The sequence below is a fragment of the Lagenorhynchus albirostris genome, chromosome 5 (genome assembly GCF_949774975.1).
Source record: "Lagenorhynchus albirostris chromosome 5, mLagAlb1.1, whole genome shotgun sequence".
Lineage (NCBI taxonomy): Eukaryota > Metazoa > Chordata > Mammalia > Artiodactyla > Delphinidae > Lagenorhynchus > Lagenorhynchus albirostris.
The window spans coordinates 18,590,553-18,617,594 of record NC_083099.1 but is presented as its reverse complement, the minus strand read 5'-3'; the positions used below and the strand labels follow the sequence as shown (position 1 = coordinate 18,617,594).

General features: G+C 38.9%; 1 protein-coding gene across 3 annotated transcripts in view; it reads left to right on the top strand.

The window, feature by feature from the left end:
* AGTR1 (angiotensin II receptor type 1) overlaps positions 1-26,207 on the top strand; it is a 44,603-nt gene extending 18,396 nt beyond the window's left edge. Inside the window, exons 3-5 of one of the 3 annotated variants that reach the window (XM_060149143.1) lie at positions 10,178-10,324; positions 18,111-18,354; positions 24,444-26,207. In XM_060149143.1, the coding sequence (XP_060005126.1) occupies positions 24,490-25,569 (1,080 nt within the window). In that variant the 5' untranslated portion in view covers positions 10,178-10,324; positions 18,111-18,354; positions 24,444-24,489 and the 3' untranslated portion in view covers positions 25,570-26,207. The remainder of the gene's footprint in view (positions 1-10,177; positions 10,325-18,110; positions 18,355-24,443) is intronic. The other 2 variants (XM_060149142.1, XM_060149144.1) reach the window with 2 other exon arrangements.
* The last annotated feature ends 835 nt before the right edge of the window (positions 26,208-27,042 follow it).

Genomic DNA, 27,042 nt, shown 5'->3' with positions numbered 1-27,042 from the left:
GGGTAAAGCAGGTATTTTTCTGTCACATGTCAGTGAGAAAATTAATTCATATGCCACCAGCCATATGCAGAAATGCAACAGGAAATGACAAACTTAACTACTTTAAATAATCTGGTCTGCAATACAGACCAGATTATTCGTGTCCTTCTGCTGTAGAACTGATCATTTGGATTATACAGGCAAGTGGTGTAAGACATTACTAAAATTATCCTTGAATCCTAGCTTTGAGATCTATATAAAACACTAGGCAGTTTGCCTGAGAACACATAGAAAACACTTTTTTAAAGGATTGGGATGGGTTATTTTCCCTTCTGTTAAATATTAGCCTTTGAAATGAACTCAGCTGATCTACTAAATAACATTTGCAAATTGTTGTGTTTTAATAAAGTGACAGACTGAGAGAGAAGCCACACTAGACCTGCTTATGCTTCTGGAGGCGTTACAGACCAGGAACATTATGCAATAATGCCTTTTAAAAGAAGGGAGCCACTTAGCTTTACACCTTGCCTGGCAACAAATGTAGACACTTACTCCAAACTCGGGGGTAATTAGAACCTATGAAAATCCAGCATCTAAATCCCAAACCCCTGGTGCAATACATACTCAGTAAATTACCGTTTTTTACCTCTAGTATTTTCAACAATTTCATTTAAGTATGTGAATATATGAGTGTGTGGTGTTTTAGGAGGCCTGCTCTATAATGCTATGGAAAGGTTTCATCACTATTAATCAGGTATGCAGTAAATGGGACACCTCATTTTTTCCATTTCTGGAAGGCTCAGAGCCTTTGCTGCTGCTGGCAGAAGGCAGACCCCAATGCACTATGCTAGTGAAAAATTCCCGGCAAACATGGAACCCAGTGAAAATGTGGGAGACGCAACTTGCAGTCGCTACCACTGGCAATCATCGCCACTATTACAGCTTTAATCAGGCAAGCCCAGGCTCATGCATTGGTTTATAAAGTTGCAGCAAAGCCTTATAAATTAAGCCTGAAAGAACATTAAGTTTTAGTCTAATCTTGGATCAACAAGAAATTCTTATTTAAAAACCTTCATAAAAGTAGTCAGATTGGTGTTTTAAGAACTAAACCGAATCACACTGCTTTAACTTTTGTTGCAATAGGAAAATAAATGCTTTAAGAATTAAAGTTAAAACACAGAGATCTTAAAATATGTTGGAGGAAGAACTACTTTACAGAAGATAAATTTGTTCCCTGGACTTGTAACTGGCTGTTGATTTCCGGGTTTCTGAGTGTGAAGGTGTACTGTCTCCTAGACAGAGCAGGGAAGACTTGGTACCCTTCTGAATGAAAGGGTGCCTATTAGCTTTTCTCCTTCATTTCCTAAAGTGTGATTTTTATTCCCTGGTGTTATGTTTTTAAAAGATTTTAAATCTTAAAACATAGAACTAGGTGTTGAAATTGAGAGCTGAAAGTCTCAACCAGTTGGGTATGATTTTTTTAAATAGGTAATACAGACCTCTAGTGGTTGAACAGTTTGAAAGCCTCTGCAAGAAGAGGAAATTGTGCATCAGGTGCTTGCATTTTTTTTTTTTTTTTTTGAATTTTTGCGGTACGCGGGCCTCGCCCGTTGCAGAGCACAGGCTCTGGATGCGCAGGCTCAGCAGCCATGGCTCACAGGCCCAGCCGCTCCGTGGCATGTGGGATCTTCCCGGACCGGGGCAAACCCGGTCCCCTGCATTGGCAGGCGGACTCTCAACCACTGCGCCACCAGGGAAGCCCAGGTGCTTGCATTTTAAAGAGGAAAAACTGTTGCTAGTTACAATTACAATGCAAAATTCACATAGTTCATACAAATCAAAAAAAGGTAATACTGTGCAACAAGGGAAGATGGAGCACTTCCCACCCTTTTAGGTGCTCTCAATTCTCCCAAGACAAGCAAGGACCCCTCCCATCAAAGTCCCAGCAAGAAGTCTGGATCTGTATTGGTTTTCCTCTGAAAGATTAATGTCCAATTCACTTGTTATATGAATGGAGCTGGCAGATATCTGCGTTATGTAAAAATAGATTTCATTTTCCTTGGCACACAGTTTTGCCTCCATGAGACTCTTCTTCCTCTAAACTCCAAGGGCTCCCCGTGAAAATGCAAGAGAATCTCACACAGCCACTGCTTGCCTGTCCTTTCCCAGGTTCTCTCCATGGGGACAGCCACACTCCACTGGACTGGGGCTCAGTGTCTGGGGTGTTTCTCCATCTCTATGAGGTGCAAACTATTGGATCCGTGCACAAGCTTCGGTGATTATTAAATGTCTCTCTAGACCAGCGCTTCTCAAACATGAATAGCTACACAAACTACCTGGAGAATCTTGTTGACATTCAGATTCTGACTCAGTAGGTGTGGAATGGGGCCTGAGATGGCTTTACTAGAAAGCTCCCAGGTGATGCTGACGCTGGCATCCAGGACCACAGCCGGGAGGAGCAAGGAGACGCTCTAACATCTCTAATTTTTTATTACACTTTGTGTTTCACTGATTTCTTCATCTTTCTCTTCTTTTTTACTTCAATGGCATCTCAAAATTTAATTTTTGACTCTATATAACTTTTAAAGTTCTCTTTCACTTGACTATGTACAAAAATCTCTGGGAACCTGTTATTCAAGTATTGTAAAGTTGACCTTACATTTTAAGAATGGATTCAGTGTCATCTGTTTAGTTTGGTGAGTTCATGGTGGTTGTGAGCACCTCTCTAGCACTTGAAGTAATTAGGCATTTGTAACCACAATTAAATACCTGATTAGCCATACTGGGAGAGTGCCTGAGATCGGATTTGTGCATGCTGAAAAACTACTAAGGGCCCAAGGTGACATCCACATCGTAAAATCAGGCAGAATAAAAAGCACGAGCTGAAACCCTTAAGAGTCAACAGATCAGAGTAAAATATGGGAAAAACATTTCTCAGACAAAATCCATCATCCAAATAAGTTCCTATCATGGCATGTTATCAAGCTTAATTTTGAAATCCGTAATTTTAGAACTTATGTCATGGGGTAGTCTTGAAAAGCCTCCTACAAACTTTTAACATCCAGTTTCAATCAAAACTAGTATATTAACAGGCTGTAGCATGGAGGGAGTACATAAATTATCATCGTTGCCCTGCATGAACAGTAATTCACAGATCTGGCTCAGACATGACTTAGATGAAATAATTAACTATGTATAGTACTTAACAGTATAAAAGTAATTAATCTAGCCGCCTCATACTGGTTTGGCCTAAATAAACATGTAATAAAAAAAAGCCATAGATTTTATTATTTTTTCACTTAACGTTACTACTTTAGTAAGTTGGAATTTTAATATGGCAGAAGAAAGATATCTTTCCCTTAAAAAATAACACTTTCTTTTCAAACGTTAAAGTACTAACTATAAGCTGAATGAGTTCTGTTTATAACTGTGCACAGATGTTCTCAATTAATAGTATTCTGCATTCTGCTTCACAGGAATTTGGCGAACATGATTATTTTAAATTATGGTGTAAATAAGGAAAAAAATCGATTTTTTTAACCACAAGTCACATAGACTCTGTTGAGGTACTATAGTTGTGTGGTGGTGTAGCTTTGGCAAAATGTTTCAGATAAACTTGTTTTTTGCCCCATGGATTCTGAGAGGAGACAAGTGGCCTTTAGCTTATAGACCCTTCATCAGCAGGTCCACAAGGTAAAGGGCAGGGTCATTAGTTGGTATGAGGGCAAAAAAATAAGGCAAGTATCCCTTTTGGGCAAGAGAAAAGAGCTCGGGTGATTTCTGCGAGGGAGAAAGAGGTGCACCCCATGCAGGTCTTTTTTTAAAGTCCACTCTCAACGTATGGCTGCTCCTTTGCCTAATTTTTTTTTTTAATATTTATCTATTTATTTGGCTGCTCTGGGTCTTAGTTGCAGCACACGGGATCTTCATTGTGGCACATGGGATCTTTAGTTGCCGCATGTGAACTCTTAGCTGCAGCATGTGGGATCTAGTTCCCTGACCAGGGATAGAGCCCAGGTCCCCTGCATTGGGAGTGCAGAGTCTTAGCCACTGGACCACCAAGAAAGTCCCTCCTTTGCCTAATCTTATAGACTATAACATGTTCTATATGACCCCATTGCCTAATCATTATATTATTATCCCTATTTCATAAATAGACAAAGAAGAGGAGGAAGCTAAGTAATTCTTCCAAAATTAAATAGCACATAAGATGTAGGTCAAACTCAAACCCAGAGACTTCTACTTCCAGGCAAGATGGAGTGAGAGAGATTTACTGTCTCGCCAAAAAAAACTACTAAAATATTATATATATATGAATATATATATGAATATATATGAATATATATATGAATATATATGAATATATATATGAATATATATATATGAGAAACAATGATTTTCAAGACAGTGGACACCAGGCAACAAAGGACAGTAGTCTCTGAGGGATAGAAGACAAATGAAGTGAGCCCCACATCATTGCCTGGAGAAAGCTCCAAGCCAGGGCTCAGAAAGGATAATACAGAAGGAGCTCCCAGGTGTCCCTGAGCTGTGGAGACGGAGCTGGGGTCCAGAGACGCAAGGAGCTAGAGATCACAGAGCAGAGTACCAGACGCTAGAGAGCTTTACAAAGAAAGAGCGTGGAAATCTGAAAGGTCCTCCCTGTGTTTCAGTGCATGTGAGTGAGTAATCACCCAGAAGGATTAGAGGGCACACTCCACAGAGATTATCCAGAGCCAGAAAATAGTTGTTGTTCCCACGAGCCTGAGGGGTAAAACTCATAATTCATGGGACATCAGGTAGCATATTCACAAGGGTTTTGCCTCAAGAATAGGAAAAAATTAGACTAAATGCTTCTCTGGTCCCACCTAACAAAGCTTAAAAGCCAGATCTGAAGGAATCCAACTGTTTGCAAGTAATGTAACTGCTTCCCAGAACAAAGCTGGAGAATTTATATGGGAATACAAAAACATCCAATATCCAACAAGGTGAAGTTCACAGTGCTTAGCATCCATTCAAAAATTACCAGGCATGCAAAGAAGCAGGAAAATAAAATCCATAAAAAGAAAAAAAATCAATTAATAGAAACAGACCTAGCAATGACACAGATGATAGAATTCCATATGTTCAAGAAGCTAGGGGAAAGTCTGAACATATTGAAGAGACATGGACAATATTCAAATGTCTGAAATAGAATTTCTGGAGCTGAAAACTCAAACCAAGACTTCAGACACTATGACCATGTTCCTTCCACTGCCCCCACCATATTCTTCCCTGGATCATGAGTTTGATCCCAGTGGCCTCATACTTACTACTTGCTTAATACTGAAATTCCCAGATGAACACTTCCTTTCAAGAGGGATTCAGCAGCTGAAGACAACAGACTTCCCGAAGGCGCTCCACAGGGGCCCTTTCCCAACCCACTCTGACTCCCCCACCCCCGAGGCCCTTCTCTGGCTCGTGGAGCAGATGGCATCACTGTCCATGGACTGACACTCCTCTCTGGCATGGACTCCTCAGTAGAGTAGCTACTAGCAGTCCTCAACGTGGCACCTTCCGAATTATAAGAAAGTTTACATCGTCAGACCACCATGTTCCATCTCGATTTTCCATCTCACATGAAAACTCTATAGTTTGAAACAGCATGAAATTTGTTCTCTTCACCCAAAATACAATTAAAATGCAAGTTAGTATTGATACTTTTGAAGCTCTCCACCCTTCCCATCCAAGGCACTATGTATAAAACCATGAACTGTGTTCTTCCAGCCAATGAGGCAATTAACCAAAATGTACATGTTGTCCTTTTACAGAATTCAAATATGCTCATGACAATTAAACTATTTTTCCAACCAAGCTAAAAAAAAAATTTACTTGTCTAGGAAGTTTTATTAGGGCTAGAATTCCAAGAAATGTATATGCTAGCCAAATATTACTGTTCATCAGACATGCTCCATATGCATCCAGTATTAATCCTGTGTGATTCCCTCAGTCAATGTACCCACTTAACAGCAGATATATTCTCTCTATGTATTTTGTGTGTGTGTGTTCCTAAACCTGCAGTGAATGAATTTAGAAAAAAAGTATCAAAAACACAAACGTAGCCTTGCAACAAAAATATGTAGATAATTTCATGCTTGGAGCACCACAGTTCACTTTAGAAACACTTTACTTGACAACGAAGCTTTCAAGAATAAGTATTTTTCAGCACTTACTGAAAATATTTTAAAATCTCACCTCATCACCAGTTATATAACCAGGGCCATGTGGTCACTGTGGCTCTATGAAATGGCATCAGGCCCTTTCACTACTGATCGTCTTTTGGGCACTAGATGATACCTTTTGAATAGATGTTAAAATAATGTGCAAGAACCAAATATCACAGATTGTGTGCTGTATTCACCCGCATGGAGACATCACTTTAGTGAAATGCAACAACAGCTCTAGAAAACATAACAGTATCTTTACCAAAATATAAAAAGGGAAAAGGAAAGGTAAGTTGCTGGCAAGATCAAAGAAGCGGGGAGGTGCAGTACCAGCTGCCATTCTGAGACAGTTCTCAGACTCTGCACCAGGCTAGTCTCATGAGAGCAGGGGCGGGTAATACCTCATCCCATCATATCTCTTTGTTTTCCCACTACCTGCTACTCCTTGGTCATGGATTATTGTTGAATGTGGAAATGGAATGGGGGATGTCTAACAACAGCACACTTCAAGTATTTAGTGTATTATAAAAACACTGGAATGGGGGTTTGCAGCATCTTGCTGGGGCTTGAAGTCTGTTTTCTATTTTTTTTTTTTTTTTTGCGATACGCGGGCCTCTCATTGTTGTGGCCTCCCCCGTTGCAGAGCACAGGCTCCGGACACGCAGGCTCAGCGGCCATGGCTCACGGGCCCAGCAGCTCGAACCGGGGCACAGACCCATGTCCCCTGCATTGGCAGGTGGACTCTCAACCACTGTGCCACCAGGGAAGCCCGAAGTCTGTTTTCTTAATTGTAAAATTAGGCCTGGATCCTGAGTTGTAAATTGGCAGCCCTTGGACCAAATCTGGTCTGCAAAAGAGTTCTGTTTACTTCCACGCAGTGTTGATTTTTTCTCATTTGCTTTAGTTGAAAATATTTCAAAATAGGATACTCCATGTAAAATTTGAAATTTCCAGCTCATCTTAAAAAAGCAGCCTGTATCTTCCCCTGCACGACTGGCACAATTAAGAATCCCCATCCCCATCTCCTCTGAGAAAGGGGAAGTGTCCACCACCATGGTCCACCACCATACCCACTTCACCCATCTCTGTTGCTCCCAGCCCCTATTAGTATTTAAATATGTGAACCCTGAAGCATGTAATTTCTAGGGCCCATTCCAGCAGTAAAATGTTATGAATCTCTGACTCAGGTTGTCTCAATAAAAGCAAAAGACTATAGAGAATAATATTTCAACTACATTCTAGGTTAAAACAGACTTTGCTTGGGTAGCCTGACAACCAAGACCCCATTTAGAATATAGTAATTGTGTATGTTTACAGGGACAAAGGGCATACATATAGTTTGTAGGTCACCCACCCGGCGGGTATGGAATTTGATTGTATCGCGAATGTGCCCCTCCTACAGTCTCGTTGTGGCTTCTTCTTTGTCTTTGGATGTAGCATATCTTTTTTGGTAGGTTCCAGTCTTTTTTGTCAATGGTTGTTCAGCAGTTTGTGGTGATCTTGGTGTTTTCGTGAGAAGAGGTGGGCTCAAGTCCTTCCTGTCCACCATCTTGTCTCTGCCTCCCCTGGTGTCTCTAAGGGCGTACATATATATTCCTGTATTTCTCTCAAGAAGAAAAGCAATAAATATGACCCCTAAATTTCCTTCTATAGCAGAAATTTCTGTGACTTCCTGATCTACACTGAGACAAAACTACACTCAAACCTAAATCGAAAGTCCATAGTTACAGAATGACTTTTTCTGTAAAGAGAACATCTTAATTTGTTGATGTAACATGAAGCATGTTATTTATCTAGAGAATGGCTTTTAAGCGGATCGTTGGCATGCATATAACAATGCCTACTGAAACAGACTGATTCCTAGACATATTTTCTCTGTATCAGAACCTCTTCATGTCCAAAATTATTAGCATACTATGTTATTCTCACAAAGTTCTAATGAACTGCACAAATCTGCCTGCTCTATTCTGAGTACAAAAATATTTAGCCTAATTTGTTTTTCCATTATTTTATATAGTAATAAAGTAATATCAAAAATGTTATTACCAGGGGCTTCCCTGGTGGCGCAGTGGTTGGGAGTCCACCTGCCGATGCAGGGGACACGGGTTCGTGCCCCGGTCCGGGAAGATCCCACATGCCGCGGAGCGGCTGGACCCGTGAGCCATGGCCGCTGAGCCTGCGCGTCCGGAGCCTGTGCTCCACAACGGGAGAGGCCACAACAGTGAGAGGCCCGCATACCGCAAAAAAAAAAAAATGTTATTACCAGAAATAATACAGTGTTTTATAATTATTAGAAAGTGAATCTCATGAAGTCATATTAAAAAACAACAATTACCACATGTTAAGTCAGATAATTCAAGGAAGAGATATATGAATACTAGGGGGGCTCTTGGCAAAGATATTTTTTTTTCTCAATCCTACGCTTTGAAGGAAATTTTTGCCATTTAATTAGTTTAAGTATGCTTCATCAACCAAAGGTCTATAGTATGGTATTTTCCCCCCTCCAGCTTAAAGTACTCTTAAAATCATCTACACTTTAGGTGTTCATACCTTCACTTCTTTTAAAAATGGGTCCTTCCTGGATCCTTTACATTGCTTTATGGGATTAACAACAAATTGTATCACCATACTGTATTGTATTGACAGAGCTCTAACATCATGCCAATCTGTTTCTTAGCCATGTGTAGTAATGTGACAACTTATACATATATATAAGTTTATGGGGTAATTCACTTAGTATTTGGTGGGGACATATGAATATATATTGAGAATATTTAAAATGATAGTAAAAATAGATACTTATTGAGTGTTTAATATATGGCAATCTTTTTTCCCCCATGTTGTATTTAACCCTCATGTTAACAGCAAGTTTTTATCCTGTTTTAAAAGATGAGGACACTAAGGCTCAATGAGGATGAGTAAATTAGCCAGTTACAAGATTAGTCAGAGGTTGAGCCAGGATCTTACCTTTGTGACTGCAAAGCTTACGGTTTGTTTCCCATGATGCCTGCCAGCCACCAGACTCTGCTAACGTTAATTAAATTAATGTTCCCTTTTAAAATTCTAAGTACTGAATATATACCTCTTGATATATAGATTAGCTTTCCACTTCAGCCATATATTAAACTTGTTTTATGGTATATAGTCTGTTCACACTGAATGAGTATAATAAATTATCTTTTGAGGAAATTATTTTAAACATAGAATCTTACAACATTCTTACAAGGGCGAGGTAAAGGCTTTATCATCTCATTCCCATTGGTCAGAGCAAGGTCCAATGAAGGTTTAATGATTTGCCTAAGACCTCAATTTCTAGAATGGCAAAGAAAAAGCCACCAAGTCCTCCACCCCCCAGTTCCAGACTACTGTTTGTTCTCAGTCTTTTTTTTCCCCTCCGTTAAACCCTGCAATCAACTGATTTCTACTCTTCAACGTCTTAAATTATGTTGCTTTTTTACTTACCACTATTGGTTTTATATATTAAGATTCAGAATCAGCATTTACCATATCTTTTAACTTCCTAATTCTGAGTGCTTCCATCTGACTGCTTATTTTTGAACCTTATGGGCTTTTTCTTTATTTCAGTTTTATCCCAATTATCCAGGAAAGGCTGCCTGAGTCTTCTGAAAGCTCTGATGTTCTCAATGAAAAGACCTTCTGAATGACCTTGTTTGTCTCCCATGGAGTTGCATATCACAACTTCAAATGTCCCACTAAAATGTTACCCGTTTGGCATCAGTATACAGAAAAGGCTGCATTCTGTGATAAGAAGTACAGCAGTGTTTTCCTAGTGAGAGAACAGAGTCCTCAATGGTTTCGGGGAAGTATAATCTCCTCAGATTTAGCTGGTATTTCAAACACAATGGTGCTTTTCTTCTAGAACTAGTCAGTAAGAAATTTGTAGGGAAAAATACCACAGGAACCAATAAACAATTAAAATTTTGGTCATAGAACTCTATTAATATTGGTCCTTTAGAAACCCTTTTTTTTTTTTTCAGAAATGTTCTTCGGCTACAAAAACAACTACTCATTGCCCTTATGGATCAGTAAAGCAGTTGGGCAGAAGAGACAAGTAACAGAGACTCAAACTAAGTAACTGAAACTCTTTGGTTGACAAACTGGGAGAGATTATCATTTGTAACTAGGTATGTTTATCCCTCTCTAACTAGGTATGCTTATCCCTCTCTTACTTTTCTCTACTTGGTTTAATTCTCATTAGAGCCTTGATGACAGGCTACATTCAATGTGTAGAGAAAAAAAGCCAGAGGAAAAAAGCCTAATGTGAATGCAAAGATGAATTTACATTCAAATATTGTACAGTCAGTTTAGACACTAATGACTCAGGTTGACACAGCAGTTGCCTATGGCAGTGACGCCACCAGAGGGCAGGGTTTGACTTCCGGACCTGGTGGCTGCCTTCCTCCAGAGGCAACCTTGGAGTTACTATAAGAGCCATCAAATCCTTAGAAGCCCTTATAATGAATCTAAGCTCAAATTCTCTCTTCCATTGTTCTTGTACAGAATCCTAGAATTCTGGAAAATATTTAGAGAGGATAATTTCTAGAATGATCTGACACAACAGATATTTAGTCAACTCATAATTTTAGAGCCCCTACCAAGTATTCAGCATGACCTTGAACATTTAAAGGCTACCTGACAGAATTTTATCTTTTGAGGGATCTATAGTTTCCCCGGGAAGATATGAATATAATACCACCAATAAAACAGACTGTATAGTTAACTTATTCCATGAAAGATAAGAACTACAGGTCATCAAGAATTGAAAGGGGAAAAAACAAAGTCCAGACCAGAAAGATTTCTCAACATCAGTACCACTGACATCTTAGACTAGATAATTCTTTGCTGCAGGGGTCTATCCTGTGCCTTGTAAGATGATTAGCAGTATCTTTGGTCTCTACCCACTAGATGCTAGTAACACTCCCTCCTCCCTTTCCCCGTTATCAGAACCAAAAATGTCTCCAGACATTGCAAAATGTCCCTGGAGGGCAAAATTACCTGATAGAGAAGCACTTAACCAGAGTATATAGAGATGACCTTACAAAAAAAAAAAAAAAAAAAAGAACTGAACCTCAAAACTTTAGAATGTCAGAAATGTAAGGACCTGCTCTCTAAGCCTCAGTTTCCTCATCTGAAGAGTGGGAATAATGGTGCCTTCCCTCATAGGTCTTGTATTAGTTTGCTAGGACTGCCATAACAAAATAACAATAGAAATTTATTTTCTCCCAGTTCTGGAGGCTAGAAGTTCAAGATCAAGTTGCCAGCAGGTTTAGTGTCTGGTGAGACCTTTCTTTTTCACTCGAAGACAGCCACCTTCTCACTGTCTTCACATGTTTTTTTCCTCTGTGCAAGCACATTCCTGGTGTGTCTCCCTTTAATAAGGACACCAGTCTTACTGGATTAGGGCCCCAACCCTGTGACCTCATTTAACCTTAATTACCTCTTTAAAGGCCCTATCTCCAAATATAGTCACATTGAGGATTCAGGCTTCAATGTATGAATTTGGGGTTGGGGGGACACAACTCAGTTCATAACAGGGCTCTTTCAGAGATGAAAGCAATTAGCACAATACTTGGCATATAGTAAGCATTCAATTAATCATAAATGTTCCTATTGTTAATATTAAGCCACTATTATTATAAGTCCCCAATGTGAATCAGATACCAGCTGAAGCACAGAAGAGTATAAAACAATAAGTTTATTTGAACACTTGTGTGTAACTTTGTGCTAAAGTTATGCAGCTAAAAAGTTTAAATTGACATTTTCCCCACTGACGTAGCTAATTATTTCAAAGATGTTCTGGCTTCCTTTATGCGAAGGTCAAAGGGCAGTAGATCCTGCATCCCCAGCATCTGATGAGTAGTAAATGACCCAGAAATAAGCTTTTAAGTGCTTTGGGGAATTTCTTTGTGTAAAGAAATTCTGTGTAAATATTTCTTGGGAGTGAGGGTGATTAAGTTCACCCTCTTAATTTGATTTATGTTTCACCTATCTCACAGGAGATAAGAACAAAAATAAACTAGGGAGGAAAAGAAATAAACAGTTTTGAACAGTTGTGGTCTTTAGTTGGAACCAAAAAACCGTGGAGATTTTGAAATTGCAAAGGAACATGGGCCTTCTTCTGCCAAAAAACTTGTTTATAAAAACTAGAGAGTGTTAGATATTTCTACCACACTGGCTTATCATTTGAAATTTCTGCTGGCTCAAGTGAAAGTGTGCTGTCCGATATCCTACTGTGGGATTTCCTCCTTAACCACAGTTGCTTTCTGATCAGAGGCTTGTGACTTTGAGGACCAGAACGCAGTCGGCTTAGCCAGCCAGAAGAACAAGAGGAGAGGTTTCATATCTCATGAAAAAAAGGAAGCACTAACGGGGGAAAAATGGAGTCAACGCTGACAGTTGCTGAGTTGAACAGTTTTATTGTCGGTAATAAAAGCAGAAATTGCTTGCTGAAAGTGAAGGTGACAAAAGACAGAAATTGCTATGGCAAAGTTAAAAACAAGAGGAGATGGTGGTCTTGGTGTGGTACAGAATGTTTGAAAACATTCACCTTGTCCTTAAAGGGCTGCTGCTGTATGAGTAATGTGCCACTTCACTGCATAACCTTGTATGCAGAAATGCTATATTTCCCCTGTACAAACCAAGGGATGCATTTATTCTACGTTTAGAGGAGAAACAAACAATCGAAGGCAAAGAGGTGCATTATCTTATGCAGCTCTCTTGGAAACAGTTCATTTTTTTGTCCTGCTCAGACTGCACACAAATACTGGGAATATATTTTAATTTCAAATCTGATAGGTGACATCTGGTAACTCATTTATTGCTAATGAAGTTTTCACAGGAAGCAGCAGTCACCGGTATCTCATCGTATTTTTTCAGTTGGCAAAGTGTTATTTACCTTTTATTGGCCCAGCATCCGTGCCTCTTATCACAGGGTGATTAATTAGAGAACACAAGTAGCCCCACATAGAAATGAATGGAGAGGTAAATAATGGGAGATAGAATGGTCTAAACTTTTTTTTATTAAAATCAGTGGTGTAGTATCACTGTAATTTATATTTTAAAATTATATAGGTATTCAAGAACATGATTAGAGCTGGAAAAACTGGTCAAGAAGCTCATTAGCAGTGCCTTCAAGCCCCTCTCTGAGCCTTTCCACCCCTTTCTGGTCCTTTAGCTTCTTCTCCTTCCAGAATTACATGCAGTTTTCCAATCCTTCTTATCCATATTTGCTTGCAAGGGAAAAATTGGTCATTTATACCACAGTGGATTTTAATAACACTAACAAAAGTCTTAAAGCTACAGGATCTCATAGCATCTCCACATACATGATCTCATTTGATGTTCACAATGGTATTGTGAGCCAGACTGGACAGATATTTTTTCACTTCATCATTATCATGAACTTCATTATCGTTATTTTCCAGATGAATAAGATGAGTCATAGGTTTGGTGAAAAGCTAAAAACTTCATAGCTCATAAGAGGTAAATCGTGTACTTGATGCAGGTCTTTGGTTCCCAGCATCACGCTCTTCCACGGCCTTAACTCTGGCTCTCACCTGAGTCAGCATGTCTTCTCCTGCAGGTAGATCTTGGTTCTAATGGGGGTATAGATGTGGGTATCGTCCACTCCACCCCAGTTAAAGAAATTCCAGACATCTAGGAGTAGGTGCAAGGGTTATTTGACTAGATGACTCCTGTTCGGCTCCCCTTAGCTACTCCAATCCTGAAATACAGAGTTCAATGTGTAATTCTCAAGCTGCATTTAGGAATTTGTCCTATTTCTTCAGGTTTTAATGCCTCAAAGGGGCCAAATGAAAACATTTCAGCTGATGGCACTTTTGTCGTTTGTTGTATTTGGTTTTGCCTATGAGTCATGACAGGCACAGAGCACGTAAGCAAGGGTCACAAATGAAGATGCCAGTAGGGCAGTGGTTTTTAAATGTTAGCATGCATCAGAATCACCTGGAGGGCTCATTAAAATTTTGTGGGACCTCACTCACAGGGTTTCTAATTCAGTAGGTCTGCGGTGAGGCCTAAGATTTGCATTCCCAAGGGATTACCAGGTGATGGTGACGCCGCTGTTCCAGGGACCACATTTTCAGGACCATTGCTAGAAGGGCTAGGTAGGTGACTTACATGAGGGAAGCACATGTGCTGTGCTGTCCAGTTCAGTGGCCTGCCCCAAGTGGTGACTGAGCACTTCAAGTGTGGCTAGTTTCAACTAAGATGTGCTGGAAACAAACTATACTCTGGCTTTTGAAGACTTGGTACAAAAAAAAAAAAGTAAACTATCTCAATAATTGTTATATTGATTACATGTTGAAATGACAATATTTTGGGTATATTGGGTTAAATAAAATATATTACCAAAATTAATGTCACCTGTTCCTTTTTATTTTTTAATGTGGCTACTAGAAAATGTTTAATTACATATGTGGCTCACATTGTATTTCTTTTGAACAGCACTGACCTAAAGAATCAGAAAAGAGAGAATGGTGGGGATTAGTGAACCACAGAGTATTCAAATCCCAAAAGCTACAAGCACTTTGGGGGCCAAAGAAAATATATCTGTCAATCAGATTTAGCCTGAGGGTCCCACGTTGTACACAAACATTTGCTGCTACAATGTAAATGTAGAAGCTATACAATATCTTATCATTTTACCTTTCAGCATTAATCAAGTACCTTGTTATAATTCTTGAAGTAAAAGCATTAGATTACAATAATCAAAAATATTTCTGCTGAATTTCTGAATGAAAAAATTCCATTAATCTTTTGAAGTTCTGAGTTTTCTTTCATGAAGTTCATTTCATTTATCCTTGCATTATAGAAAGCTTATATTTTCAGAGTGTCTCCATACCTTCCAAAGACCTCACTTTTTAACTTTAACCATCTGTGAAATAGAGGTGAGAACAGGTATTGGTATTCCCATTCCAAATACTTTGTAATATTTAAGGGCTAACAAAGTAAGAGATTAAGTTACCTATGTATGATTTTAGTGACAAAACAAGCCATTGGACAGGACTCTATTCCAGTGCTTTCTCTGTCAAACCATTCTAATATCTCTCCATTTTTATGACATTTTAATGTAAAAAGTAAAATTAAAAGTAGTATACAAAACTGTATTTGAAAAAAAATGTAACTCTGTGATAAAAATGAAATGGACATAACCCTTACAGAATTCATTTTCTTGGCACAAAAGTCCATTTAGCTCATCAAAACACTGACAATATAATACTTTGAAGTATTATTCTAAATAGTATATTACTGTGAGGTTCCTCTGCCCTCACCTCTATGTTTTATCTGGGCAACTGAACCACTCTGAGTATATGCTAAACTTTAAAAAGTTGTATTTTCCCCACAGAGAATCTGAGAATAGGTTCATTTTGAATAAGTTATTTTAACAATAACATATTGTGCCACCTTTTTCATGGGATGATATAATCTTGACTCCCTAACTGCAGGGCATACTTTTAATGTTGACTTGCAGCCATGAATCAATCTGTCTTTACCCTTTCACCTGGAATTGCCAGTGAATAACACAAGGGATGTCTGAGAGGCTCACAGTCTTTGACCATAAATGGAGTGAAAACAGCTAGTCTAGATGGCGTCCAAACCTATAATCTTGACCTCATCAACCTGGAGTCACAACCAGCTATCCAAATGCTCTGCTGGGGAAACATTTCTTTGGGTTAATAGTTAATCTAAAAAATGGGGTGGGGGGGGAACGCACTGTCACTATAACATAATGAGCTTAAGTAGAGTTTCTTTATTCATCTTCAGTAAAAGGTAAAATTCTTTTCATTTCATTTTAAATAAAAAAGAGTTTTTATATTTAATTACAGAATGTTATTAACTCATTGTGATACTAATAATATCTGTATCAATAGACAAACAAATAGCTGGCTGATTTAATGATTTATTGGGTAATTTCTACTTGTCGAGCCATTATTGTATACCTTTTGTATACCTACCTAATATATATCTTTTGTAGATTGTATACAAAAGATGTATACCTATTCAGAAGAGAGATTATGAAATTTCAGTGTTTCAGGAGATTTTCTGAAGCATGTACCAGCTCCCCGACGATACAGAAACCTAGAGAAGCTAAGTGACTGGTTCAAGGTCACCTTGCTAGTGAGTGGGAAAGCCAAAATTAGAACCCAAGTCTCCTTACACATTGTGCAGGACCAATTTGTAGACTATCATCCAAAGAATATTTCTGCTTCAATTAGGACACTGGGTAATTTGGGGAAACATGTACAATATACTGAATATTTAATCCTTCTAGCTTCATTTAAAATTTATGGTTATCTGATTTGCATAACAGTAAAAACTTTAATCTGAAATGAATTGCCATATCATATACCATCTATGGTTATATGCCATAACCTCTAACATAAAACTCGTAATACAGAATTCTATACTATTATCATCATTTCTTAAGGGTATAAATTAATTAGTGCATCCTTTCCTTCCCAATAACTTTCCTCATACCCCTTAAAGTGGAATTTGAAAAGAAATAAGCAGTGTCTGCTTCCGATTTAAAGTCTCAAAGAGGCAAATGTGGAGTGGCTTCACAGATGAAATCTGGGCTTTTGTTCACAAGTTGGATAAAGCAGCTGTTGACGACTGAGCTGCCCACCTAGGAGCTGCGTTTTTCATCTTTAGAAAAAGAAAAGCTTGTAAACAGTCTCCGAAAGCCATATATTTAAAATGAGGGGGCTTCCCTGGTGGCGCAGTGGTTGAGAGTCCGCCTGCCGATGCAGGGGACACGGGTTCGTGCCCCCGTCCGGGAAGATCCCACATGCCGCGGAGCGGCTAGGCCTGTGAGCCATGTCCGCTGATCCTGCGCATCCGGAGCCTGTGCTCCGCAACGGTAGAGGCCACAACAGTGAGAGGCCCGCGTACCGCAAAAAAAAAAAAAAAAAAAAAAAAATGAGGTTTCCTCCACCTTGATGGCCAAGATACTGATCTTTCGAAATGTGGTTATGATTCCCTCAGGGAGATTCTATGAGTCCATAAATTTGAGGAAGTTGGAAGTAGTAAAGGACAGGGGTTCATGTATGTACAAGCTTTCTTCCAAGTTAGATGTTATTTTCCTTTTCTCCTAGTCTCTGGAACACTACTCTTTCTAAACTCACTGAAGAACCTCCCATTGCCTTCTATATTTAACATAAAAAGAATATTTTCTACTAACACCAGTGCATCAAAGGAAGATTATTAAGCACCTGGTTAGACTTAATCACATATCTTTCATCCCTATCTTTCCTTTCTGAAATTTAAAAAAAAATCATACTACAGAAATAGCCAAGAGTTTAGGATAGCCATGAGTGGGAGGAAATAGCATAGGAATGAAGAGAGTTGTTTGGCGAGCTTGGGATATTCATCACAACTGACTTGTTTAAACTATAATCTATGATAAATTGGAGCTTCTCGAGTGGAGAGAAATTTAATTGTAGTTTAGTGTTATATTATTAGATATTAAAGTACTGAATAATTTCCAAGAAGCAAAAATTTAGGATTAATATTTTACTTTCCTTGAAATTTACACCCTGACTTGGAAGGAATTTCTGAATTTCCTTTCTTAAAGCTGAGTTCTTTAGGTTCTTGGGCTGTTTTGGACAAAGCAAAGGGGAGGACTGGTTGAGGATGACAGAATATTTAACCACCGTCACTACAGTTGGTTACATATGGTATGAGCAGAAATAAAAAAGTAGCTTGCGCTGTTTTCATTTCTTGTGAGGGCAGGCCACGGTGGATGACATTGACTTAGGAAGAGGGCCAGACACCACTACTTACCACGTAGACATACCACACTTGCATTCATTAAGTTTGAAGAGATTGAATCTTAAGTATGTAATTAGTATGGCATTAATAATTTTAATAAAATATCTTTTGTGTTAAGAGAAAGATTAATCTGGGAATTGCAGAGGCAAACAAAATCATCTCCAAGAAAAGTACTTAACGTCGAGAAGTTAGGCGGGAATTGCTGACCAAAAGCACTGCATTCTCCTGTGGATCTGACTTGAGAGTAATTCTGGTCACCTGCCTTATGATGCAGGCTCTTTGCCATGCTCCCTTCGTCATGGCTGCCAGCATTATGGGCCTGGAGGAAAGTGTCACCCAGAAAGGCCTGGATGCTTCATCAAAGGTCAGGATGGGGCAGGGAGCGCAAGAAGAGGGACAAGACTATACTTCAAAGCTTATTGGATCCAAGAAACTTAACCATTATCACCAAATAATGTGTAGGGCAACTTCCAGTCAAGATGAAGATAATGGATTAAGCAATCATGGATATTACCTTTTTTCTCTAAATACATAAAATATCCCATTACAGCTCCATATAAGAATTGAGACCACAGGGGCCAGAGAAGAACCAACACCAGATACACAGCTGAGATAGAGTTCTAATGACTTTACCAGAATGGAAGTAAAGGCCATTAAGCTCATGTACTGAAGGCCACGGACACTGGGTTTCCTGGTTAAAGCCAGGACTGGAAAATTACTTCCCATTGTGACCAAAGACTAAAATAACTTCTGTAGACGGGCAAAAATTTGAGAATGGGTAGAGGGCCTAATCTGCAGTATCTGCAAAGTAAGGGGTTGGAAACTAGGCTGAGAATTGGCATTAAAACTTTTCCAGATCAAGTGAGTGTTGTACGCCCAAGCAGAAATTTTACCACCACTGCCATCCACTCAGGCCTACTAAAGAAGTTAATGCCTACTAGAGATTAACTCGCAAAGATTATGAAACCTAAAATGAAGGCAAATGCCAAGTAACAGCGTCTATAGATGAAACAAATAGAATTTATACCTGAAGAACTACAAATAGTAAAGCAATTGGATAGGGGCTTTTCACACACAGATGTTCAGAATGGTTAAGGAGATAAGGGTAGAAATAGACCCCATAAAATAAGAACAGAAGGTTAAGAAATAAGAACAAGTGGATTTGAAAAAGAAACAAGTAGAAACCCTAAAAATTTGAATGCCAACTTCTATGATTCAGTGAATTCACAAATGGATACTAACAGTTGTTCCCTGTAGAATGCCTCATTCATTACTAGGGGAAGAACACACAGGAGCAGAAACAGTTGCTTTCTAATGTCTGAATTATAAGATAGGAGCAATAAAGAGAATGCCTTTTGAACAGGATGGTGTATTGAGCTGTCCAGCACTACAGGCAAATAACAAACACTGGCCTACTCTTTTTGATATTTAAGAAAGATATTTTGGGGCACAGTGGTTAAGACTCCATGCTCCCAATGCAGGGGGCCTGGGTTCGATCCCTGGGCAGGGAACTAGATCCCACGTGCATGCCGCAACTGAGAGTTCACATGCCACAACTAAGGAGCCCCAGAGCACAACTAAGGAGCCCGCCTGCTGCAACTAAGACCCAGTGCAACCAAATAAATAAATATTTTTAAAAATAAATAAAAGGAGATAATAAAATTAAAGAGAATTTTTTAAAAAAGAAAGATACTTTGATAGATTATCCTAAAATATAATTATTTGGTTGTTTAGTTCTCTCTTTATTATCATAGGAAACTTCGGGGTATTTTTTTTTCTTCAGATTGCAAACTCATTAAAAAAGGAGCTTGTAATGAACAATTTAATTAGATTGGTTTTGGCTTGCCTAAAAGCTTAAGGAGGTATTACTATTCTAATCAAAAGTCTTGGGGAAATATTCTTAGAATTAAAAAAGAAAGAAAAAAGAAAATCTTCTTTCCTAGGTTCGTTTTTAAGAACCAGGGAAGCTGTCACGGAATGAAAGGTAACTCCTACTAAAGCAAGCAGTAGATAAATGTGGTGTGGCCACCGTGAACCAACCTTGTGTTTGTAGCAGACTGAAAGTTCCCACCTGACTCATGGCATATTTATTCATCTGCTTAAGATTATTTTTTACTCATACTCTGAAAGAAAAACAGCTTGGTATTTTTAGCCTTTTAATGGCAAAAGCTTACCAATGATAAACTTTTTTTTAAATCTCTCATGCTTTTTTGATCCATGGCTGAGTCAGCACTTGCCTTGCATTCAAAAAAATAATAGTAAAGATTCAAATAAAACACATTTATTAAACACTTACTATTTGAAAGATAGGCCCAGTACTTTCAAGTTATTGCATTTAATTACTACAATAATTAAGTGCAGTAAGAATCATTGCTCCCATTTCTTACAGATGAGGAAACTGAGGCTTATGTTCAGAGAAAAATTGGGTGACTTATCCAGAGCCACACACATTTGTAAGTGGTAAAGGAAGATTCCATTACAAGCATTTTGACTCCAAATTCCATCTTGTTTACCTCAAGAGGAAATGATGTTGTGGAATTCATGTAAACCACAGAGCCTGAGTAAAAGCTACAGTGAGACCCAGAAATAGAGAGAGGTGGATCCTCCTGTGTTTCTAATCAGTATCCTACCTGCTTATAACCCTACTGGAAGAAGAAGCAGGATGAAACAGAAAAGTAGCTGCTTTCTGGGACTCAAAATTTGGTGTCCTAGGAGATCACATCTCTCTCTCCTTCAGCTGCTCACCAAAATAGCATACTTTCAAGCTTCAAAGAGAAAAACACCCTACTCTTTACCACTTGTTTATCATCAATCTAAGGTGACTCCAATCATAAGCGTTCCATTTTCTCTCTTTCTCAAGAACCAGGTTTCTCTAGGGAAGCCTATGAGTGGCAACAGTGCAGACTGAGAGAACAATATTTCTTACCTACCAGCATGGCCTGTGTCACCCTCCCATCCAGTACACATTCAGACCCCACACCCTGCCTGGAAGGTTGTACAATATCTGTAAATTTACAAGAGCAGTTTCCCATAGATGAAGCTTCAGACATTTATAAGGAGGGAAAAGTTCAAGCAATAACGAAATCTCTATTCCACCTTAGCTGGCCAGGTGGTTGCCTTTAACTTCTATCCACTCTGTTTCCCATACATCCTCCAAAGTCCAAGTGCCATCTCTGGGAAATGTGCCTGATAACTCCTGGACATTCCCACCATCAAGCTGGGTCAGTGAAAAATACAGAACATTCCACATGCCTCTGGTATGGTATAGTATTCAACACAGTGGAGATAATTTTGGCTTTAAGGCTCCTGTTCCCCCAGCTAGACTCAAATCATCCAAAGCAGGAGAAGGACTGTGACTTTATTCACTTTGCATCCCTGACCCCAGCACATAGTAGGTGTTTAGTGAATATGGAACGAATGGATGACTGCCTGCTGAACACACTATTTGCATTTCTGCTTTCTTGTACTTGCTCCTGCTATTTTCATTCCCTGAAATTCCTCTCCCCGACGCCTTACTAGATAGAAAGTTTTGGTCATTACTTATAGAAACATTTATATAAAATGTCCTTCCAGTTAGTATATTCAACGCTATGCCCAGAGTTTCTCAAATAATATACTCATTAAAATAATATATACCTCATTCAAACTTCCAGGGATGTTTCCCTAGGTGTTCAGAGCAACCTTTTACATTTTAAATATTAGTCAATATGGATCGATGGAAACTTAAGAAAAGGCTGACCTCAGAATGTGAAGGAACTGGAGTCCAAAACCATGTTTATAAATTGGTCCTTTCAAATGCAAATTTTTCCACTGAAATTCTTTTATAAATGATGGTTATAGTTCCAGCCTAGTCAATAAAGTTCTACCCCCTCTAGACAAAAAATGGGACCAGCAAGAGTTGTGTGCCCTCAAAGTGAGGTCAAGAGAGGAAAGAGAGTTTCCTCCCTACTCTTGTGCACACAAGCTCAGGGCACCCAAGGAATCCTAATGAATCCGGTTTATTCCTTCCTAACATTTAGTGCCCTTATGCCCAAACTGAAACAAATATTTAACTCTGCCCTATTTTCAGTTCAACCCAGGCTACTTTTAATCTTTGAGATTCTTTAACCTTGACATTTCCAATTTTTTCCTAGGCAAAATCCAACTTATCACAACTAGATGTTAGAAGGAGAGCAAATAAGTAAATTAATCCACTTTAAGGTATAAATGACTGCTAGCTCATAGGCTTTTTAAGAAGCATTTAATTTTTAATAGAGTATTTGTTTACCTAAATGAATTTATACTTTTAAATTGGCATGATTTCAGTAATTACGACTTTTTTAAAAACTGAAAAAATCAGGAAAGTGTAGAGAAATCCTTCTGGGTAAGGAAGAAGTAGGTCAAACCTTCCTGAGAGCCTAGCCCTAGTTTCTACTAAGTAATTCCTTATTTTTATCTTCTTCTGTTTTGTAAACTACAGATTTCTAAAAGTGCCAAGGTTTTTTATTTTTTTGTCAGTATGGTTTGGTTTGGTTCGGGATTAGATTTGGGTTTGGGTTTTGGCTTGTTATCCAAGGTGAAGCCCAGGTTGACACTGAGTATTTTCTGTCAGATTTTCTGTCAGAATGTAAATTGATTTCATTAGCCCCTAGAAATTAGTCTCAATACTCTCTACTTGTAGCTTTAAGTTATATAATATTCACTCATTCAATTTGTCCACTTGCTCTCTTATTTACCAGACATTTATCATCTGCTTCCAGGAAGGTGTCAGGGCCTATACTAATGAACAAGATGCTTCGAACAGGCCTTACCCTCAAGCCACGGACAAACCAGTGGAGAAGACAGATATGTCAACACACCGTTGTAATACATAGGTCACAACCTACATCGAGAGTGCCAGAGCAGCACAAGAAATGGAACAGCCAGTTGCCCAGACAAGTCAGGAAGGCTCCACAGATGATGTGACATCTGCCTGTTGGCGGATGCTGATGCCCCCATGAATGGAAAGAGAAGAAAGGGATTTAGATTATATAGTCTTGAGTACAAGACGAGGGCATAGAGCCAAAAACTTGGGTAGGGAGAATAACTGCCTCCTTGGGGGAGGCAAAGAGGCCGCTTAAGAACCTCTCTTTCCCAGTGTTACCTCTTAAAATCTGGCTACTTGAGACTCATCCTTTTCATAGCACCACTTTGCACCAAGATGGACACCACCTTAAGTGCGCGAGTTCATCCAGCTCTCCTGGATGCCAGGTGCAGCTATCCTGGGCAGACTATTAATGTCTTATTCCTGCTCCTCTCCTTACCCAGGATCATCTGCTACAAGTGGAAAGCACGCCCATGCTCATCTAGGGACCCACTCCTGGTGGAGCAATAGGGTCTTTACCCAACACCACTACCCTGCCTGGCCAGCCTCGCCTGTGCCTAGGGCTGGCCTTCACTTCACAGCCTGCCTGTGCCACACCCTGCCATGTTATCCTCACAGCATCTCCAGCTTCCCTTCCAAGGGTTTTTTGTTAGACTCTTGTCTAGGGCAGAATATGATGCTTTTCGAAATCACATAAATGAATGGCTTGATTGTTGATTATGTAAAATATTGGAGCAAATATTTGCAAAAGTCTCTATGGAGCTCATTCCTGAGCGTCTGATTCTTCCTAAAATCCTAAAGAACTGCTGCTATCTTGAGCCCCCCCAAAATACATGTTTTATTGATAATCCTGACCTAATCTATTTATTTGACATCCTTGTTAGACAACCGGTTAACCTCAGAGTTAACTCCAGAAATGGACTGTGGGCACAAAAGTTAGGAGATTCAGGCCCTTTTGCTAGACTGGGGTGGAAGTTAAAGAATAAGTGGTAACTGCCTGTAGTGACCTGGAAAACCATAGAAAGAATGCTGTTCCCCAAAGCCTTGAGCCCTCCCTTTTATCCCCTCTTAAATCAATTCCTCAGAACCTAGAGGCAGCTATTCAGACCACTTAAGGGAGGATGCTAATAATTTTTTTACCTAAGATTGTGATATGAAAGAAATGGTTCAAAGAATAAGATATGGATGTGTCACATTTCTGAGGTTAAAGACAAATTAATTAGCCTCAGGAAAAACTCAAGTCTTTCTGAATAACTAATTTAATTCAGTAGCATTTTCTGAAATTTAGATTATGTTTTTCTAATCAATTTGGAAGCTAGGATTTACTCCTAGAAAAAAGGCAAAGGACCTAGATAAGTATTCACATAGGACCCCACGTCTACTTGTCTGAAGGATCTTTATCATTTCCTAGAAAAGCAATATGTTCCAAAACTTAATTTAAATGTGCAATCTTAGGTTTTATCAGTTCACAGCTTTTCTCCAGAAAATATGATCTAATTTTTTTCCTAAAAACTAAAGTTGAGTTACTGTATTAATGATTGAGAAATAAAACTATTCATTTACAACTGGAAGTTAAAAATTTTTTACCTTTTCATTTGTATTTTTTCTAGGTGCATTTGGCATACTGTCTGAGACCAGCTAACCCAGGAGATCAAAATGATCCTCAACTCTTCCACCGAATATGGTATTAAAAGAATCCAAGAGGACTGTCCCAAAGCTGGAAGGCACAATTACATATTTGTCATGATCCCCACTTTATATAGTATTATCTTTGTGGTGGGAATATTTGGAAACAGCTTGGTGGTGATTGTCATTTACTTTTACATGAAACTGAAGACTGTGGCCAGTGTTTTTCTTTTGAATTTAGCACTGGCTGACTTATGTTTTTTACTGACTTTGCCACTATGGGCTGTCTACACTGCTATGGAATACCACTGGCCCTTTGGCAATTACCTATGTAAGATCGCTTCAGCCAGCGTCAGCTTCAACCTCTATGCCAGTGTGTTTCTACTCACATGTCTAAGCATTGATCGCTACCTGGCTATCGTGCACCCAATGAAGTCCCGCCTTCGGCGCACAATGCTTGTGGCCAAAGTCACCTGCATCATTATTTGGCTGCTGGCTGGCTTGGCCAGTTTGCCAACTATAATCCACCGCAATGTATTTTTCATCGAGAATATCAATATCACGGTTTGTGCTTTCCATTACGAATCCCAAAATTCAACCCTCCCGGTAGGACTGGGCCTAACCAAGAATATACTGGGTTTCTTGTTTCCTTTTCTGATCATTCTTACAAGTTATACTCTTATTTGGAAGACCCTAAAGAAGGCTTATGAAATTCAGAAGAACAAACCAAGAAAAGATGATATTTTCAAGATAATTATGGCAATTGTGCTTTTCTTTTTCTTTTCCTGGGTTCCCCACCAAATATTCACTTTTCTGGATGTATTGATTCAGTTGGGCATCATACATGACTGTAAAATTTCAGATATTGTCGACACCGCCATGCCCATCACTATTTGCTTAGCTTATTTTAACAATTGCCTGAATCCTCTCTTTTATGGCTTTCTGGGGAAAAAATTTAAAAAACATTTTCTCCAGCTTCTGAAATACATTCCCCCAAAGGCCAAATCCCACTCAACCCTGTCCACAAAAATGAGCACACTTTCCTACCGCCCCTCAGAAAATGGAAGCTCATCTACCAAGAAGCCTGTCCCGTGTATTGAGGTTGAGTGACACACTTGAAACCTGTCTGTGAAGTCATCTTGTTGAAGAAGGAGCAAGAGAAACATTCCTCTACAACACTTCACTACCAAATGAGCATGAGCTACTTCTCAGAATTAAAGAAGAAAGTCGATTATGTGTACTGAACTGACTTTTCTAAACAAAAGCTGAACAAAACTTCCCTCTCCCTTTGCAACTAAACAAAGCAAAGCCACATTTTGCATCAGATAGACGATGTCCACTCAAAGAATGATGTCGGAAACTGGATGAGTGTGTTGATTTGGAAAATTTTACTGGTAGAAATGCCATCTCTCCAGTCTGCTCTTGTTCCGTTATTTTTGATTTCCACATAAAGGTACTTAGAATATGTTAAAACTTGAGAGGAGCAACAGGAGATCAGAGCTCAAGATTGCTCTGCCCAACTTCCAAAGGGCAGCAAAGCTTTTGTGCCTATTTACCTATTAGCAACTGGGGCCCACTTGTACCTGCTACTGCACACTTTATACAAAGACTTGCTAAGCAGTAGTTGTCAGGTTGCAGAAGTTTATGTGAAATTCAACCAGTGTCTTATAGATTCACACTGCCAAAACATGCCTGCTAAATGGCTTATTTGTATAATGATGTTACTAAAGTCATGTATAAAAATTAAACTACTTATGGGGCTTCCCTGGTGGCGCAGTGGTTGAGAGTCTGCCTGCTGATGCAGGGGACACGGGTTCGTGCCCCGGTCCGGGAAGATCCCACATGCCGTGGAGTGGCTGGGCCCGTGAGCCATGGCCGCTGAGCCTGCGTGTCTGGAGCCTGTGCTCCGCAACAGGAGAGTCCACAACAGTGAGAGGCCCGCGTACCGCAAAAAAAAAAAAAAAAAAAAAATTAAACTACTTGTAAAGGTGTTATTCTGGTCCCAGGTAGTAGTGTCTTCCTAGTCATATTAGTTTTATTTCGTATCTGAGAAGCATATGTATTTTGTAGTAAAAAGATTATATATCATAAAATATGCCTTACTATTTTAAAAAGTATATATTCTACCTATATATGTATATCTCTAAACTGTTGTTATTTTATTAAAATCTGGCAAAGTTATATTCACATTAAAATAATGTTACTGTAATGTATTTAATCTTCATTACTTAAAATAGATGCTGATTTATTTTTAAAACAACTGTGAATAAGTACAAACATATTTCTATTTAAATTTTGATACAACTGATAGTTTAACACTGTTGGTTTTAGATTTTATATCCTGCCATGAAAAGATAAAGAACACACTTTATTCCACTGCACAACACGGAGTAAATACACCATGTTGAATTTTCCAAAGTTTTTCATGCAACAAAGAAAAAACTCATTCCTTTTAACACTAAAATAATATATTATTTTATACAGAATTTTTTAATAATAGGATTTTTCTATTCACATACATGATTATTGTAAGAAATATAGGAAAGCAGTTAAAAAAATGTCATATTTAGTTCTCCTGCTCAA